Source organism: Garra rufa, chromosome 9 (assembly GCF_049309525.1).
Source record: "Garra rufa chromosome 9, GarRuf1.0, whole genome shotgun sequence".
Lineage (NCBI taxonomy): Eukaryota > Metazoa > Chordata > Actinopteri > Cypriniformes > Cyprinidae > Garra > Garra rufa.
In genome coordinates this window covers 33,328,812-33,348,049 of record NC_133369.1, presented here as the reverse complement: position 1 = coordinate 33,348,049, position 19,238 = coordinate 33,328,812, and the positions used below count along the sequence as shown (strand labels likewise).

Below are 19,238 nucleotides of genomic sequence, written 5' to 3'. Positions count from 1 at the left end.
TATACATTATTAGTAAAATCACTGTGTTCATTGCCATAATCAATAACTGGCAGTAAGAATTACATTTACTTTAAGTGGGCTGGAGGTTTTGTACAGTAAAATAATGGTCAGTTTAAGATTAAGTTGTAAATGTAAGTTAAGAATTAGATCATAAAAATACATATTTTAAGGATCATTATGTATATTTATTAATACTTAAGCATGCTATTAATACAATTTTTTACGAATGTTTATCAGTAAAAAATAAATATAAAGTTTATCCCATTTCAATAAAAAAACACTGATTTTTAGGCCAGTCTAAACAGAAGCCTTTGTAAATTTTACTTAATCCCCAATTATTTAAGAATTTTTTGGATGCTTCTGTGGTGAGCTTTTAAATTGACTAGAGTATTTTTTAACTGGAAACTAGCCCTGGCAGTTTTCAGTTTGCCTAAGTAAAGATTATGTAAGAGTTGAGTCAAAGACACACAGTCCCTGTGAGAGGAGCACAGTGCGGCTCTGTTGCTTCAGTACAGTCCCTCCGCTGATAGGTGTTTGAGAGCTTTTTCCAAAAATGCAGTCTTGAGCTCAGCCTGCCCAGCTCATCTTAGCCTGACACACATTCGAAAGGCATGTGTTTTATTTAGGTAAATTTAAGCAATGAATGAATGAATGTGCGAATGCATGCAAAGGCAAACTAACTCAGCTTTTCACTTTTTCAGGGAACACATCCCCTATATCACAAATACCGGTAAGATAGTTGAGGAAAATAAAAAACAAAAAATTCAATTTAGACTTTATATAATCAGCTCAAACCATTAATTTGTAAGAAAGACTTGACATTTTATAATCCATCATAAAATGTTAATCTCAATAGTGTTTCTCCTCATTCTAAATACTTTGCCTACTCTTCAAGGCACACTTAGTGAGAATAAAAATGACACTACCAAATCAAAGGACCACACTATTAGCCATAATGTTCCCAAGCTAGTAACCACGACATTAACCACCAAATGGAAAACCCAGACTCAAGCTGCTTCTTCAAAAAGTAGTACCGCCAATCAGACTCTTCCATCCATCCCAAAGGCTGTTGTGGATGGTGTCCAGAAACCTATGCCTTCTCTTCAAGATGCACTAAGTGAGAAGAAAAATTCTACTAATAAATCAAAAGTGAATGCCATAAATCTTAATATACAGAAACCAGTAACTACATTATCAAACACCAGAACGAAAAACCAAACTCAATCTACTTCCCCAAAAACTAGCAGCATTAGTCAGACTCTTCCATCCACTACAAAGCCTACCGAAGATAACCAGAAATCTGGACCTGCTCTTCCAGGCAAACTTAATGAAAAGAAAAATTCTACTGCCAAGTCAACACCCCACACTGGTAGTCTTAATCATCCAAATCTGGTAACTGCTGCATTAAATACCAAAATTAAAAACCAGACTCATCCCACTTCCTCAAAAACAAGCAGCGTCAATCATACTCTTCCATCCAAAGAAAAGCTGGTTGCTGAAGAAAGCACACTTAGCGAGAAGAATAATTCTACTGTTAAGTCAACAGTCCAAACTATGAATGTTAATGTGTCAGTAACTACAGTATTAAACACCAAAACGAAAAATCAGACTCAGTTTATTTCTTCAAAAATTAGCAGTCAGCATCAAGATGTTGTCCAGAAACATGTGTTTTCTCTTCGGGACCCACTTAGTGCAAAGAAAAATTCCACTGTTAAGTCAACAGCCCAAACTACTAAAGTTGCAGCTACGTTATTAAAGACCAAAATTAAAGACCAAACTCAATCTACTTCCTCAACAACTAGTAGAGTGAATCAGACTCTCCCATCATCTACAATTAGTGAAAAGAAAAGTTCTACTAGTAAGTCAATCAACACTATCAATGTTAATGTTGAAAAACCAACAACTACATTATTAAATACCAAAATTAAAGACCAAACTCAATCTACTTCCCCAACAACCAGTACAGTGAATCAGACTCTTCCATCATCTACAAAGCCAGATGTGGACACCATCCAGAAGCTTGAGCAAAGTGTACAAAACATGCTTAGTGATAAGAAAAATTCTACTACTAAGTCAGTCGACACTATTAATGCTAATGTTGAGAAACCAACAACTACATTATTAAAGACCAAAATAAAAGGCCAAACTCAATCCACTTCCTCAACAACTAGTAGAGTCAATCAGACTCTCCCATCATCAACAAGGCCAGATGTGGACACCATCCAGAAACCTGTACAAAGTGTACAAAATGCAGTTAGTGAGAAGAAAAATGTTACTACCAAGCCAACAGTCAACACTGAGAAACCAACAACTACATTATTAAAGACCAAAATGAAAGACCAAACTAAATCTACTTCCTCAGCAACTAGTAAAGTGAACCAGACTCTCCCATCATCAACAAAGCTGGATGTGGACACCATCCAGAAACCTGTGCAAAGTATACAAAACACGCTTAGTGATAAGAAAAATTCTACTACTAAGTCAGTCAACACTATTAATGCTAATGTTGAGAAACCAACAATTACATTATTAAAGACCAAAGTGAAAGACCAAACTCAATCTACTAGTAGAGTGAATCAGACTCTCCCATCATCTACAATTAGTGAAAAGAAAAGTTCTACTAGTAAGTCAATCAACACTACCAATGTTAATGTTGAAAAACCAACAACTACATTATTAAATACCAAAATTAAAGACCAAACTCAATCTACTTCCCCAACAACCAGTACAGTGAATCAGACTCTTCCATCATCTACAAAGCCAGATGTGGACACCATCCAGAAGCTTGAGCAAAGTGTACAAAACATGCTTAGTGATAAGAAAAATTCTACTACTAAGTCAGTCGACACTATTAATGCTAATGTTGAGAAACCAACAACTACATTATTAAAGACCAAAATAAAAGGCCAAACTCAATCCACTTCCTCAACAACTAGTAGAGTCAATCAGACTCTCCCATCATCAACAAGGCCAGATGTGGACACCATCCAGAAACCTGTACAAAGTGTACAAAATGCAGTTAGTGAGAAGAAAAATGTTACTACCAAGCCAACAGTCAACACTGAGAAACCAACAACTACATTATTAAAGACCAAAATGAAAGACCAAACTAAATCTACTTCCTCAGCAACTAGTAAAGTGAACCAGACTCTCCCATCATCAACAAAGCTGGATGTGGACACCATCCAGAAACCTGTGCAAAGTATACAAAACACGCTTAGTGATAAGAAAAATTCTACTACTAAGTCAGTCAACACTATTAATGCTAATGTTGAGAAACCAACAATTACATTATTAAAGACCAAAGTGAAAGACCAAACTCAATCTACTAGTAGAGTGAATCAGACTCTCCCATCATCTACAATTAGTGAAAAGAAAAGTTCTACTAGTAAGTCAATCAACACTACCAATGTTAATGTTGAAAAACCAACAACTACATTATTAAATACCAAAATTAAAGACCAAACTCAATCTACTTCCCCAACAACCAGTACAGTGAATCAGACTCTTCCATCATCTACAAAGCCAGATGTGGACACCATCCAGAAGCTTGAGCAAAGTGTACAAAACATGCTTAGTGATAAGAAAAATTCTACTACTAAGTCAGTCGACACTATTAATGCTAATGTTGAGAAACCAACAACTACATTATTAAAGACCAAAATAAAAGGCCAAACTCAATCCACTTCCTCAACAACTAGTAGAGTCAATCAGACTCTCCCATCATCAACAAGGCCAGATGTGGACACCATCCAGAAACCTGTACAAAGTGTACAAAACGCAGTTAGTGAGAAGAAAAATGTTACTACCAAGCCAACAGTCAACACTGAGAAACCAACAACTACATTATTCAAGACCAAAATGAAAGACCACACTAAATCTACTTCCTCAGCAACTAGTAAAGTGAACCAGACTCTCCCATCATCAACAAAGCTGGATGTGGACACCATCCAGAAACCTGTGCAAAGTATACAAAATACGCTTAGTGATAAGAAAAATTCTACTACTAAGTCAGTCAACACTATTAATGCTAATGTTGAGAAACCAACAATTACATTATTAAAGACCAAAGTGAAAGACCAAACTCAATCTACTAGTAGAGTGAATAAGACTCTTCCATCATCTACAAAGCCAGATGTGGACACCATCCAGAAACCTGTACAAAGTGTACAAAATACGCTTAGTGAGAAGAAAAATTCTACTAGTAAGTCAATCAACACTATAAATGTTAATGTTGAGAAACCAACAACTGCATTATTAAAGACCAAAATGAAAGACCAAACTCAATCTACATCCTCAGCAGCTACTAAAGTGAATCAGACTCTCCTATCATCTACAAAGCCGGATGTGGACACCATCCAGAAACCTGTGCAAAGTGTACAAAACACAAATAGTGAAAAGAAAAATTCTACTACCAAGTCAACAGTCAATACTGAGAAACCAGTAACTACATTATTAAAAAACAAAATTAAAGACCAAACTCAACCTACTTTCTCAGTAACTACTAAAGTGAATCAGACTCTCCCATCATCTACAAATCCGGATGTGGACACTGTCCAGAAACCTGTGCAAAGTGTACAAAACACGCTTAGTGAGAAGAAAAATTCAACAAGTAAGTCAATCAACACTATAAATGTTAATGTTGAGAAACCAACAACTACATTATTAAAGACCAAAATGAAAGACCAAACTCAATCTACTTCCTCAACAACTAGTAGAGTAAATCAAACTCTTCCATTATCTGTAAAGCCGAAAGTGGACACCATCCAGAAACCTGTTCAAAGCGTACAAAACGCAGTTAGTGAGAAGAAAAATTCCTCTAAGTCAGTCAACACTATTACACTTAAAGTTGAGAAACCATTAACTACATTAAAGTCCAAACTGAAAAACCAAACTCAATCTACTTTTCCATCCTCAAAGACTCTTCTATCCTCATTGAAGCCTGTTGTAGACACTATCCAGAGACCTGTGTCTTCCCTTCCAGCAACAGGTGAGAAAAAAAATACTAGTACCAAGTCAATAGGCCACACAATTCATGTTAATGCTTTAAAGCCAGTAAACACCAAAATGATAAACCAAACTTATTCTGGTTCATCAAAACCTAGTCGCATTAATCAGACTCTCTCATCTACACCAAAGCCTGCTGTAGATGTCCAGAAATCTGGGCCTTCTTTTCAAGGCACACTTAACGAGAAGAAAAATTCCACTTCTAAGTCAACGACCCAAACTATTAGTCATAATGTTCCAAAGCAAACTACATTAGTCAATACTAAAACTAAAAACCGGACCCACGCGACTTCCTCACAGATTATTGTCAATCAGACTCTCCTATCCACCACAAAGCCTGTTGTAGATGTAACCACACTTAGCAAGAAGAAAAATGCAACTGTCAAGTCAACGCCCCAAACTGTTAATGTTAATGATTCAAAGCCAGTAACTACATCAATTAACACCAAAATGAAAATTAAAACTCAATCCACTACCTCAGAAATTAGCAATGTCAATCAGACTGTTGCATCTACTGCAAAGCCTATAGTGGATAAAGTCCAGAATCCAACTAAAGACAAACCTGCAGAGAGTTCACCAGTTAAAGTATTCATCACTGAGGGCTGCGTTCCACAGGATGCTCAGACAGATGTAGGTAATGTAACCAAAGTACGAGAGACGGAGCTAAGTTTGAATCCTGGATCTCCTCTGGTTATGACTCATCACATCAACCTGGTACAAGGAGCCTGCACAGGAGGTTGTGAGACTGAGATGGCCGCACTGAGGGACAAAGTTGAGTTTCTTGAGAAGGAGATGGCAGCGATTAAAAAAATATGTAAGTAGAATTATGGACTAATAAAGATCCTAACGTTTTTAGTTAACCCTTACAATGGCACTGGTAAAATAGTAATAACTCTGTGTTTGGACAGGTTATAATTCCCACATTGTACCATCTATCTTCAGGTGTTCAGTGCTCAGAAGAGCAATGCCCTAAAAACTGTAGTGGTCAGGGCAAGTGTGAAGAAGGAAGGTGTGTTTGTTTCCAGGGCTTCAGTGGCCCAGACTGCAGTGGCAAAACCTGCCCCTCTAACTGCAACAAAAAAGGGAAGTGTGTGAAGGCAAAGTGTGTGTGTCAGACTGGTTATGCAGGCCTAGACTGCAGTAAGGGTAAGTAAATCCATGAAAATCCAATTATCATTTACTCAAAGAAATGTTATTCCAAATATATGATTTTCTTTCCTAGAACATAAAAGGAAAATTTTAGCAGAATGTCCTTGCTGCTGTTTCTTCATACAATTAAAGTGAATTGTGAGGAGGGGCTGTCAAACTCCAAAGCACCATAAAAAAGCACCATAAAAAGGGGCATTTGCACCAGAATTTCATAATTCCTATAATGTTGATTAAAAATATCAACAGTGTCTCTCAGAAATCGCTTACTCCTACTTTAACAGACCCTGGTCCCAATCCACTTTCATAGTGAGTAAAAAAGCAGCCGGAACTTGCTAATTTTTTTATGCTGTGTTTATGCTAAACTATTTAATTAAGAATGTATTTAAGTTGCTCTCTGAATGATTTCCCCAGCTGTTGACAAGAAGATCACAGTAACTGTTGAAACTGTGACTATGAAGATGCCCACTGCCAAACCTGACACAAAACCTGTGAAGTCAAAGCCAGACAAGACCATATTTGTGAAAAGGTTAGATACAACGGACCCAAAGAAAAACACCACAGCCAAGCCAACGGTGAAGCCAAGTCCAACCGTGTCTCCAGATAAAGTCCAGTCCAATACCACAAAGAGAGACAAGATTATTAAGACTACTGGGCAAGTTCTGCTGAGGCATGAAGGTAGAAGACGTCAAGAACAAGCAAAAAAGGGCAAAACAACAACCATAAAACTGGATTTTGAACAAACACAAACTGATCTCACTGACAAGTCCAAGAAAAGCAATCTTAAAGATGAGCCTGTCTATCAGAATGTGACTCAAAGACCTGTGAAGAAGGTTAATGGAACCTCCAAAGTTTTAGTGAATGTGTCTAAAGGCACCAAAGAATCATCTAATGCATCAAAGACAAAGGTCACTATAAGAAATACAGGTGAACAACTAAAAGAAAGCAAGACTGTTAATGTTACATCTACATCTGAAAAAGACAAGAAGCTATTGCACAGCAATGTAACAACAACTCTCCAAGCAGAGAAGTCTGATAAGCATGCAAATGGAACAAGTTTTGAATCTAAAACTCATTCAAAGCATTTTAACAAAACTATCAACAGATTATCAGTCCTTGGATCAGTTGAGGTTCATAATATTACTTCAACCGGGTTCATTATGTCTTGGGAAGCTCCTCAAGGCATGTTCAAGAACTTCACTATAACAAGAAAGGAAATCAGAGGAAATGAAGATTCTGAGAAAATTCAGGACACAACAGCAGCTGAAAATGTAACCGATGTCCAAAGGCCCGGTTTAAACAGAACATCAACTAAAGTCCAAAGTAGCAAACCTGATGGAAGGACTGTAAAAAAGTTCTCCCAAGTTCTTGTTGGTACAGCACGGTCATATCATTTCAAAGGCCTTCAACCTCAAACGCGGTATTCAGTTTCCTTGTTTGGCTCTGGTCTAGAAGTACGATCCAAAATTCACCACCTCACATTATTCACAGGTAGGTTTCCCATACTTTCTGCTTCGGTTCACTGCAATAAACACCAGTGAAGAGCATTTACTCTCCTGCGGTGTGCAGGCAGTACTTAAGCATGCTTAAATCTCTAATGACTGCAGGGAAAACAGTACCCTGTATATTTTAAATATTGATGTTGGCAAGGCCCACTTACTCTATTTTAGTCATAAATACTAGGCATGAGTTCAGTGACATCAGGAGCACAAAACAGCTTTAGATTTCTTTGGCTGTCAACTCAACATAGAATTTCCACTGCTAAAATGAATGATGTGCACTGTATTGGTGAATGGTGATACTCAAACTTCACCATTAAATCATTTGCAGACTGAATACACCAGTTGATTACTTGGGTAATATGGCATATAAATGTTTTAGAACTGTAAATGTCGTTACCCTCAACTTTGTATATGACTGCTGTACAACTTCAAAACTTCACACCCTTACCATTTTATTTTCCAGGCCCTGAGCCGCCCACTGACTTGATGCTCAGAAACATAACAGAGACTTCCTTCTCAGTATCCTGGACAAAACCTAAAAGCACAGTAGCAGAATTTAAAGTCACGTACACCAACACTGCGACTGGTACTGTAAATTTCTTCAAGTTATCCTGCTTTTCTGCTATGACTACTGCATGCTACTCAGCAAAATATTCTTTACAATGCTTTACCCTTTTATACTGCAGGTGAGAGTGGCTCCATGTCTGTTGACTCCCAGCTGTCCCATGTTCTCCTATCTAAACTCTATGCTGGCTCCACTTATGACATTACCGTGAGCTCAGTTCTGGAGACACTCCAAAGCGAGCCAATCACAGCCTCCGTCACTACAGGTGTGAACAATGCTTACGTTGTTGTTGTTGTTGTTGTTGCTGTTTCTTTTCACTTGATGTTATGGATGATGTTAATGCGATTTTGTATAGTCACTAATGTCTCTTTTAAATATTTATAAATCCTAGTGCCAGATTCTCCTACTGAACTAAAGGTGGTGAACATCACAGACACCAAAGCTCTGCTGGTATGGAAACCATCGCAAGCTAAAGTGGACAGCTATATCCTCAGTTATGGGACTACAAAATGTAAGTGGAGCCAGATTTATTAAATGGCTGGTTCTACAGTAAGACATCATTGCTTATTCAACTTTGTTTGCCTTCTAGCTCCTAATGTGACTATTACAGTGACATTATCTGGCAGTACTGTGGAGCATCAGCTCAGAGGACTCCATAGATCTTCCTTATACATGGTGAAAATCACAAGTCAAGTCAACCGGCTCCAGAGTAGCCCAGTCTCCATAACATTCACAACAGGAAGTGGTGCGTAAACACAGTTCAGTTTACTCACCCTCAAATAAACTTCATGACGCAAAACAAAAGCACTATAGGAGTAACATAAAAGTAATTTTAGTGTTGAGGCTGATAATAACTAAATGGTCAAATTCACTATCAGGTGATTACATTAAAATACAAAAATTTCTATCGCCTGATTCTGCCTTAATTTATGCTCATAGTTGGACATCAAAATTGTGTGATGAACAGTGTTGGGCTAGTTACTCAATGAACATAATATATTACTCATTACTAGTTACTCCTTTAAAAAGTAATTTTGTTACTTTACTTATTACTTTCTGGCAACAATAATTAGTTACACTACTAGTTACATTACTTTTTCTTCACGCCCCACAGAAGTTGTAACTGTTTATCTTCCAAGTAAAATTCTTCTAGAATGTTACTAACAACGTATTTCTGCCTCATCATTTGTCCAAAATCCACATTGGAATCGAAGTCAGAAGTTATTACAAACACTCAATAGCGATTGATAGTGATAGTGTTGTTTTATTCTCATTTATTGTCATGTGTAGCTTGATTGTAATTTCTCCGTTACCCATATACGATTATATTTCATTATGTACTTTGTGAAATCACAGAAGTTGGTTTGTAAGAAACTGTTTAATTTTCCAAAAAGATTTTTAATTATAGTAATATAATGTACCACATTCTGATCAGAAGGATGTGTGTGGGATGTAATGCCAGAGTAAAGTAAAGCTACAACTTTCAACAGTGTTCAGATCATCTGTTTTTCCTTGCAAAATCAATATAATGCAATATTTCTATCTGCTGAATGTAAGCTTTTCCATATTCCAAGCTTGCCTGCTGCACTGGGGACATCACATGCATGTGCCAGTCATGACAATTATTAAAATAAATCTAGGAATTATTTAGTTGTTGGATTTTAAATCAGCTGGGTTTAAGCATCAAAAGTAACTAAGTAACTAAGCTATTTTATGAATGGTAACTGTAATATTATTACTGAAATCTTTTTAGTAATTAGTTACACTATTAATTTATTCACTATTAATTACTGCAAAAGTAATATTAATACAGTAACTAAATTACAAGTAACAAGTTACTGCCCAACACTGGTGATGAACAGCAGAAAACTGAAACTATTTGTGACCCTGGACCACAAAACCAGTCACTTTTTTCTTTTTTTTTTTTAATTGACATTTATACGTCATCTGAAAGCTGAATAAATAAGACAGGAATCTGGGCGTTCAGCCGTGACGTGACGAGACGCTGGGCGGTCAGCCGTGATGAGACGCTCTGGCGAGACGTGAATTGGCTCTGGAGGGAAGGTTATAACCTGACTTGACTCAGACAACTGTGACTTGCCTTTGAAGGAACAGCTGTGACTTGACTTAATTTTGATGGAACAGCTGTGACTTGACTTGACTTGACGTTACCAGGCGCTGGCTTGGTAGACGTGATGTTAGCGGGCACTGGCTTGGCAGACATTGGCTTTAAGAGATTGACTGCTCGAGCTGACAGCAGCGGTGGGTCCACCAAGCTGGATACCAGTCTCTGATGTGTGTAAGCCGACATGATGTGAGCAGGCTGTGGCTTGGCTGTGGGTCCTCCAAGCTGGATACCAGTGGCTGTGTCCAAATTCAGGGTCTGCATCCTCCTTAGGATCCTTCCTACCCAGTTGAAGGAGAAGGTGTCCTCCGAAGACCGCAAAACCTGGAAGTGGGTGTCTGTGAATTTGGACAGCCTACCCTTCTTTCAGTTCCCTCCACTACCAGTTGCTCATATTCAGTCGCCTAGCAACCGTGACAGCGCTAAGCAAGAAGTAAGGTTATCTGTACTACACAAAACAAAAAAAAAAGCGTTAAAAACAGCTTCAATCACTAACAAGAAATTAGCTGTGTGTAAGGGGATATTCACACAGGCAGTAAGAAAGAAGCTAGTTTACGAAAGAGATGTTTTTTAACATATAAACATACAAATGTAAAAAAAAAAAATAAGCTTAACGCTAAAACCAAAGGCCTAACTAGACAACCGCTGTAAAAAAAATATTTTTTTAAACGACAGTTTTTTTTTAAACTTACATCATTACTACCGCTCGCTTCGTCCGCTATTATTTGAAAATTCGGGAAGCGCTCTGCCGAAAGGGATTATGGGATAGGTAGGACGGGAAAGGATCCACCAGACCCATCGTTCCAATTCGGGGAAAAGGAGGATGTATTTGTGGGCCGCATTTGAAGGATCCTATGAATTTGGACAGCCTTCGTCGCGGCGCTGTGACGTAACATCCTTAAAATGAGTCCTCCGAAGGATGTAGACCCTGAATTTGGACACAGCCAGTCTCTGATGTGTGTAATTTGACATGACGTGAGGGAGTGGCACTGTAGCCGCCATTTTGTAAACGCGGTCCGGCGTGGCCGTCATTTTGTGTACGTGGTCCAGTGTGGCCGCCATGTTGTGCACGCGCTCCGGCGCAGCCTCCATTTCGTGAGCGGGTTGTGTGCCCGGCATAAAGTTAAATAGACCTGTATGTCCCGCGGCCGCCATTGCCGCGGTGTCGCGTTCCCTCTCCGTGACACCCACAGTAAACAAGGAGCCAACACACATTAAAGCATAGTCCATAAATTCTCAAAGAGATGAACACAGACCCTCGCGAATGAGCCGCGATTTCAGGGGCTGATTAATGCCCTCAAGGAAAAAGTCTATCAGAACACAGCCTGGTAACTAGTAAGCAACGTCTAGGTACTCTTGAACATAATCCTTCAGCGTTCATGTGCCCTGCTTGAGGGCTAATAGCAGTCTAGCAGTGTGCATACCTGGCCAAGTGGATCCTGGTTTGGCTGTGTATTCTCTTACAGTGAGACGTGAGACAGTCATATCCATTTGCAAGCTTTTATTTACGTTAGGCACAGACATGGTCATAAACAGGCACAGGGTCGGGCAACAGCAAACAGGAATAATAAGGGAAAACACAAGAGTAATCCAAAGAGGCGAGGGTCGAATAACAACACCGAACATAATCCAGAGGGTTAGGCAAATGGGTAATCCAAATAGACAGGCTGAAGATCAGAAACAAGGAAACACAAGACTGGGGAAAAAAACAAGGGAAACGCTTTGTATGGCTGCAATGCAAACTCAATACTCAGCAGTGAATGACTGAAATGGGTTCGTATTTACACGGTAGGTGATTGGGTACAGGTAATAGGTGCAGTGGAACATGGGATATGTAGTCCGGGTGATGTGTGAAAGTCAATGTAATGAGCTGGCGACCTCCGGTGGTGAGTGGACGGAAGGACAAGTGCAGGGTTTGTAACAATAAGACCCTTCTTCCTCAGCTGGGATCGTTTAGAGCCCTTGGAAGCTGGATTTAAACTGCATTTTGGAAGTTCAAAATTGCGTGCACCATAGAAGTCCACTATATGGAGAACACTCCTGAAATGTTTTCCTCAAAAAATGAACAAAACAAATTATAATTTCTTTACGACTGAAGAAAGAAAGACATGAACATCTTGGATGACAAGGGGGTGAGTAAATCTATAAATTTTTGTTCTGGAAGTAAACCTCTCCTTTAAGACTGGTTTTGTGATCCAGGGTCACATTTGTTACTGAAATTTCTCCTTTCCGCCATTTTAGTACAATATTCGGTAATGCTTTAGATTACAGCCCGCAAAGAACTACGTAAGTAAACTGAATTTACGGTGTAAGTTTCTGTAATTATAGTGTACCTATATATAACGAACATGTAGGTATAAGGGAAGAATATGTTAAATTTGGGTAATTAGGGGGTAACAAACCAGATATGCAACATGCAAAGAACTACATAACTATACTGAAATTACGGTGTACGTTTCTGTAATTATAATGTACCTACAGTATTAAAGCACGTACGTGTAGGGAGAACATATGTTACATTTTGATAATTGGGCATAACAACCAGATACGCGACCTGCAAAAAACTGTAAGCAAACCTAAGTTACGGTGTTAACAGGTATCTCTATTACTGTGCCAGGCATTTTAAATTACTGGTAAAATACACTCTTGTTCCATGTAATTACAGGGTAAGTGCGCCATCTGCGGGCTGTAAATTAAAGTGGCGATTGTTCCGCTCTTGTTCAAAGAAGTTACAGGGTAAGTAGACATCTGCGGGCTGTAAATTAAAGTGGCGATTGTTACCCCCTTGTTCAACGAAGTTACAGAGTAGGTACAATACATATACGCACAATCTGAAAATATATCTAAAATATATCTGAACATATTTTTTAAAGTTGCTAATCTCACTCCTACCACTAAACCTAACGTTAAATATGACTGTACAGTAATAAAAATATAAAAGACAGGAAAGTGCAATCATAATCATTTATTTATTGCAAAAATGTCAACAGCTGTACAAAAAAGTAATCCAAATAACGATGCGTCTGCAGCCACATTCCTCTCTGGCGGAATACTGTAGGTTTGAGGTGCAGTAGGATGAGAGCAGAATTTAAATTGTTAATTGCTGAAAATATTATTCAGATTATTGTCTTGATCCACTCCTCAAAGGCGCCCACGCATCATTTCAACACATTTCACCAGAAAAACGGCATGTCGTAATCTGTGACGAATGCAGGCGAGAGCCAATGAACGTCCGATTTTCCTGTCGCAAAATTCACTACAGCACGGGTTTATGGCTGATGCTGCTGGACTCGCTGTTCGAGATGCAGATGAAGATCGCCGGATAAAGGCTTGAAATTGGGTCTGGTCCTCGCAAATCGTATGGATTCTGAAGATCTGGGTTACAGCACACGAATAAAATTGTTTCATTTTGTAATTAAGATGCGTGTTCCGTGTATTTTATGGTTCTGTTATTAGTCACAGCATGTCAGAGAAAACGCCTTATGTGTCCCACCACGGCAAACGAAGTTAATATTACATGAATGATTAAACGATTGCAGAAATTTTATGTATTTTAAGGGTTTAAAGTGTAGTCTTGATAACATTATGTAGACCTATAGTTTAGTGTCTGTAAAAACGTAAATAAATGTATGTTTTGTAGAACCACATTTTACGTAAAATACATACGAATTATTATGAGGTCACGTTGCTATGTATTGTGTACCTACCCTGTAACTTCTTTGAACAAGAGCGGAACAATCGCCACTTTAATTTACAGCCCGCAGATGTCTACTTACCCTGTAACTTCTTTGAACAAGAGCGGAACAATCGCCACTTTAATTTACAGCCCGCAGATGTCTACTTACCCTGTAACTTCTTTGAACAAGAGCGGAACAATCGCCACTTTAATTTACAGCCCGCAGATGGCACACTTACCCTGTAATTACATGGAACAAGAGTGTATTTTACCAGTAATTTAAAAAAGCTTACGTGTAAATACACCAAGCGTACGATTTATGCCTGGCACAGTAATAGAGATACCTGTTAACACCGTAACTTAGGTTTGCTTACAGTTTTTTGCAGGTCGCATATCTGGTTGTTATTCCAATTATCAAAATGTAACATATGTTCTCCCTACACGTAGGCTACGTGCTTTAATACTGTAGGTACATTATAATTACAGAAACGTACACCGTAATTTCAGTATACTTATGTAGTTCTTTGCAGGTTGCATATCTGAGTTGTTACCCCCTAATTACCCAAATTTAACCTATTCTTCCCTTATACCTACATGTACGTTCTTTAATAGGTACACTATAATTACAGAAACGTACACCGTAATTTCAGTATAGTTATGTAGTTCTTTGCAGTTTGCATATCTGGTTTGTTACCCCCTAATTACCCAAATTTAACATATTCTTCCCTTATACCTACATGTTCGTTATATATAGGTACACTATAATTACATAAACTTACACCGTAAATTCAGTTTACTTACGTAGTTCTTTGCGGGCTGTAATCTAAAGCGTTACCCAATATTCTCTACAGAATCTGCCATATCTTGTTTTATCCTCTTTTTTCCTACCTGTATGTTGTCTAGGAGTGAAACTTCAGGTCGTGACTCCTGATGAGGTGACCTTTCACTCATCTGTGATTTCATGGAGGGCTCCCCGTGTGGCTTTCAAAAGTTATAGGCTCACATACCAGCTGAGCGAGGAAGTCAAGGTGAATATCAATACCTCAATAGCACCTGAGACAAATTTAGCAGCCTTCACACAATTTTCACCGACCCCTGCTTTGTATTAACAGGAGGTGATTTTAAATCCATCTGTGACGCGTTATGAGCTGACCGGACTGGCAGCTTTTTCAAACTATACTGTGAAGATAGAGGGAGAAAGAGACGGACAGTACATCAGTTTTGTCTCCGCTGACTTTACCACTGGTTTGTAATGTTCTGTTTTTCTACTGCCTCATTTTCAGCCCTGGTTGCATTCTGTTTTTTAAAGATTAGATTTTTTTAATTTTTGCACTGCAGCCCAGCTTTCGCACCCATACCCCACAGACTGCTCAGAGGTACAGATCAATGGGAAGAAGGAGTCAGGAGAGGCTGAGATCTACCCTGAAGGAAAGGACGGAGAGCCAGTCGTGGTCTACTGTGACATGGAGACTGATGGAGGAGGCTGGACAGTAAGAAACTAAAGCTTGGATTGATACCTCTAATTCACCCACAGCTGTCCCTATGAAACTGTTGTTGAAGCATGACATATTATATATTTTGATCCGTTTTAAAAGAATAGCCTTTGTGCCATAGCCTTGATGTGAAGGCTTATTGGATGGCAAGTGTGATCTGCCTGATTTTGTAGACAACACAAATTTTGTGTCATGATTAGCTTAGTAAGACTGTACTAACATTTATATGTAATTTCATTATTATTTCTATTAATATACAATCTTTAAAACATGGTTAAAGTGCACTGTCATATGTACTATGACGCCGTTTTAGTGGCACGTTAAAAAAATAAACAAATCTAAAATTACGAGATTAAAGTTGTAATATTTTGAGAATAAAGTCGAAATATTTCAAGAATGAAGTTGAAATGTTTCAAGGATAAAATTTGGAATTATGAGAATTAAACCATATAGCAATTAAAGTTTTAATATTTTGAGAGTATAGCCTGCACATGTAAATGGCCCAGATTGGGAACTCTGGGAGAAGTAGCGAAACCTATTTGTAGTGCTCAGCCACCCAATAATAGCAATAGGCTAAGCTGTGTGCTTTTGGTACTTTTAATATACAACAAAGTCTCAGCTTTTAAAATCTCAGTTTAGTAAAAAGAGTCAGTTTATAGTGAACTACAATCAATGTGTTTTGCAATAATGTGTTTTTCACATTCATTAATGTAGTATGACAGTTCTTTGGAATATCTCCCAGTGCTCCCAATCCAGGCCATTTGCATGTGCAATAGACTAGAATATACTCTCAAAACATTATAATTTTAATCTCATAATTGCTACAAATTTATTATCGTAATTTTGACTTTATTCTCAAAATATTTTGGCTTTATTCTCAAAACATTTTGACTTTATTCTCATAATTTTGACTTTATTGTTAAAATATTTTGACTTTATTCTCTGAATGTTTTGATTTTATTCTCAAAATATTTTGACTCGTAATATATTATAAAATCGTAATATTCTCGTAATATTATGACTTTGTGTAATTTTTAGTAAACTAAAATATAAAATACTTTAATGTTTCTATTGAAGTTGCAATTTAATCATTGTAATATATATTTATTTAAAATATATTAACTTTAAATGTAATGTGCTTTTGTTTGTTAACCAAAATAACTTTACTTCTTTAAAGCAAGACAACATTTTTATTAAAACATAATGAATTAAAATGTAAAACAAAACTTTAATTTGAAATTACTACAAAGAGCAGTTTTAAAAGTGTGTTAAGAAACAGTTATGAAAGCATACTCTCTTTAGGTGGTCTTTTATTTAATTATTTTTATCAACATGTACAGGTTTTTTTCTATTTTCAAGATTTGTAGTTCACTACAAGTGCACATTCAAAACAATTAAGCATCACATCATTTACAATGTCACTTTAATGTATTTTGTACACAGAAAGACAAATGCTGATTTTTGTGTACAAAATTCTAAGCCACAAACTGATAATATCTGCTGTTGCTCAATGCATTTGCATTGCTGTGATCTTTCGTATTTTCACCTATCCCCATTTTGTGAACTGAACTGATATGCAGCAAAGTATATAGTTTTTAAAACTGAGTAAGACTTTGTTGTTTTACAAACGCAGGTATTCCAGAGAAGAATGGATGGATCTACGGATTTCTTTAGGAGCTGGAGAGACTACAGTAGAGGCTTTGGTCTCCTGAGTGGGGAATTCTGGCTGGGTAAGATTTTCCACAGTGATTGTTATTTTTTTCAGAAACCAGAATATATATATATATATATATATACACTGTATATATTTTCAATTTCCAAGTTTCCCACCTAAAGAATATCAGTTCAACTCTTGCAGGGACTTTGAATTACATTCTTGTGCTCTCTCTCCCCACAGGAAATGACATCCTTCACACTCTGACCAGTCGTACACCAATGAGCCTATGGGTTGACCTGCGTTCAGGAAATGACACGGCTTTTGCTCATTATGCCAACTTCAATGTTAGCTCAGAGGCTAACCACTATGCAATCGAGCTGTCCGGATACTTTGGCACTGCAGGTAAAAAAAAAAAAAAAGATCCCACTTTGTATAATATAAGCCAGTTTTGTATTAAGAGAGACTCTCTACATTTTGTTTCAGGTGATTCCATGAAATATCACAACGGACGTCCATTCTCCACCAAAGACAAAGACCCAAACATTCTTAGCATTCACTGCGCAAAGGCCTACATGGGAGGCTGGTGGTATAAAAATTGCTACAAAGCAAACCTCAACGGCCTCTACGGCTCCTGCTCAGACAACAAGGTACAGCATCAGCAAAGAGTAGCATTTTTGTAGCTTAAGTTTAAAGTGTTAAAGGAGAAGTTCACTTCCAGAACAAAAATTGACAGATAATTTACTCACCCACTTGTCATCCAAGATGTTCATGTTTTTCTTTCTTCAGTTGTAAAGAAATCATGTTTTTTGAGGAAAACATTTCAGGATTTCTCTCCATATAGTCGACTTCTATGGTTCTAGCGAGTTTAAACTAAACCAGCTTCAAAGGTTTATTAAAAAAAATAGACTATATATACTTTTTAAACTCAAATGCTCATCTTGTCTAGCTCTGCATGTACTCTGTGTATTCCGGTTCAAGACAGTTAGGGTCCCATCTCATTTTCTCCTCCAACTTCAGAATCATCCTACATCGCTGCAGAGGTACTGACCCAGTGTTTACAAAGTGTTTTGCAAAAAAGATCAAATGCCCTTTACTAAAAAAGGTAAATAGCGATGTAGGATGATTTTGAAGTCTTAAACCGGACTACACAGAGTACAGGCAGAGCTAGACAAGACGAGCATTTGAAGTTAAAAAGTATATAAATTGTAAATTTTTTTTAGAAAATAACCAATTGTTTCACTAGATAAGACCCTTCTTCCCTGGCTGGGATCATTTAGAGCCCTTTGAAGCTGCATTTAAACTGCATTTTGAAAGTTCAATCTCGCAGGCACCATAGAAGTCCACTATATGGAGAGAAATCCTGACATGTTTTCCTTACATAATTTCTTTACTACTGAAGAAAAAAAGACATGAACATCTTGGATGACAAGGGGGTGAGTAAATTATCTGTAAATTTTTGTTTTGTTTCTCCTTTAGGAGCATCAAACTATAGCCATTATAGATACACCAATAGGGCTTAAGTTGAAAACCAATCCAATGATTTTTTTCTTGTCTCTCAGGGTGTGGTGTGGATAGACTGGAAGGGCAAAGACGCATCCCTCCCATTTACTGAGATGAAGCTTCGACCCTCATATATCAGTCAAACGATCGCTACAACCCCAACAACCCAAGGTTAAATCTCCAGAGTGAATAGTGCTCCTAGTGCAAATACACTGTACAAAATTCTACACACTGCTACTTCAATATTGTATATAGGTTAACAACATACATACAAAACAAACTTTGCAAAGTACAACCTCCAACCAATCACAACAACTTCTGTAAGTTTTTTTTAATGTTATGTAGACTTTATGCATGTGTCGATGTACTTGTGTTAATGGAGGTCCATCATTGATATTAACATTTCCGCTACTGGAATAACTGCACTGTCTTGATCTTTTGGTACTACTTTTTTAATCTTTTTATATGGTTTCCTTTCTTTAAAATTGTTTTACTTTTGATGTTGTAAGATGTAGACAAAACCAATAAATCAAAGTACTAACCAGACCTGGATTCAGAAGTGATTTT

General features: G+C 37.6%; 1 protein-coding gene across 1 annotated transcript; it reads left to right on the top strand.

The window, feature by feature from the left end:
• The first annotated feature begins 3,841 nt into the window (after nt 1-3,841).
• On the top strand, nt 3,842-19,210 carry tnxba (tenascin XBa). Its single transcript, XM_073847545.1, has 14 exons — nt 3,842-5,821; nt 5,950-6,153; nt 6,568-7,644; nt 8,119-8,241; nt 8,342-8,485; nt 8,612-8,731; nt 8,810-8,965; nt 14,925-15,049; nt 15,134-15,266; nt 15,360-15,511; nt 17,148-17,244; nt 17,412-17,573; nt 17,655-17,818; nt 18,731-19,210. The coding sequence occupies exons 1-14, from the start codon at nt 3,862-3,864 to the stop codon at nt 18,845-18,847; spliced, it is 4,734 nt and encodes a 1,577-aa protein (XP_073703646.1). The 5' UTR covers nt 3,842-3,861; the 3' UTR covers nt 18,848-19,210.
• The last annotated feature ends 28 nt before the right edge of the window (nt 19,211-19,238 follow it).

What these genes read in the sequence shown, in the direction of transcription:
- tnxba (XM_073847545.1), top strand. Translation starts at nt 3,862, where the DNA reads ATGAAAGACCACACTAAATCTACTTCCTCAGCAACTAGTAAAGTGAAC. An exon ending in CACAGCCTCCGTCACTACAG is followed by an intron (nt 8,486 to 8,611) that starts GTGTGAACAATG and finishes TATAAATCCTAG; the next exon opens with TGCCAGATTCTCCTACTGAA. An exon ending in AGCTGAGCGAGGAAGTCAAG is followed by an intron (nt 15,050 to 15,133) that starts GTGAATATCAAT and finishes TTGTATTAACAG; the next exon opens with GAGGTGATTTTAAATCCATC.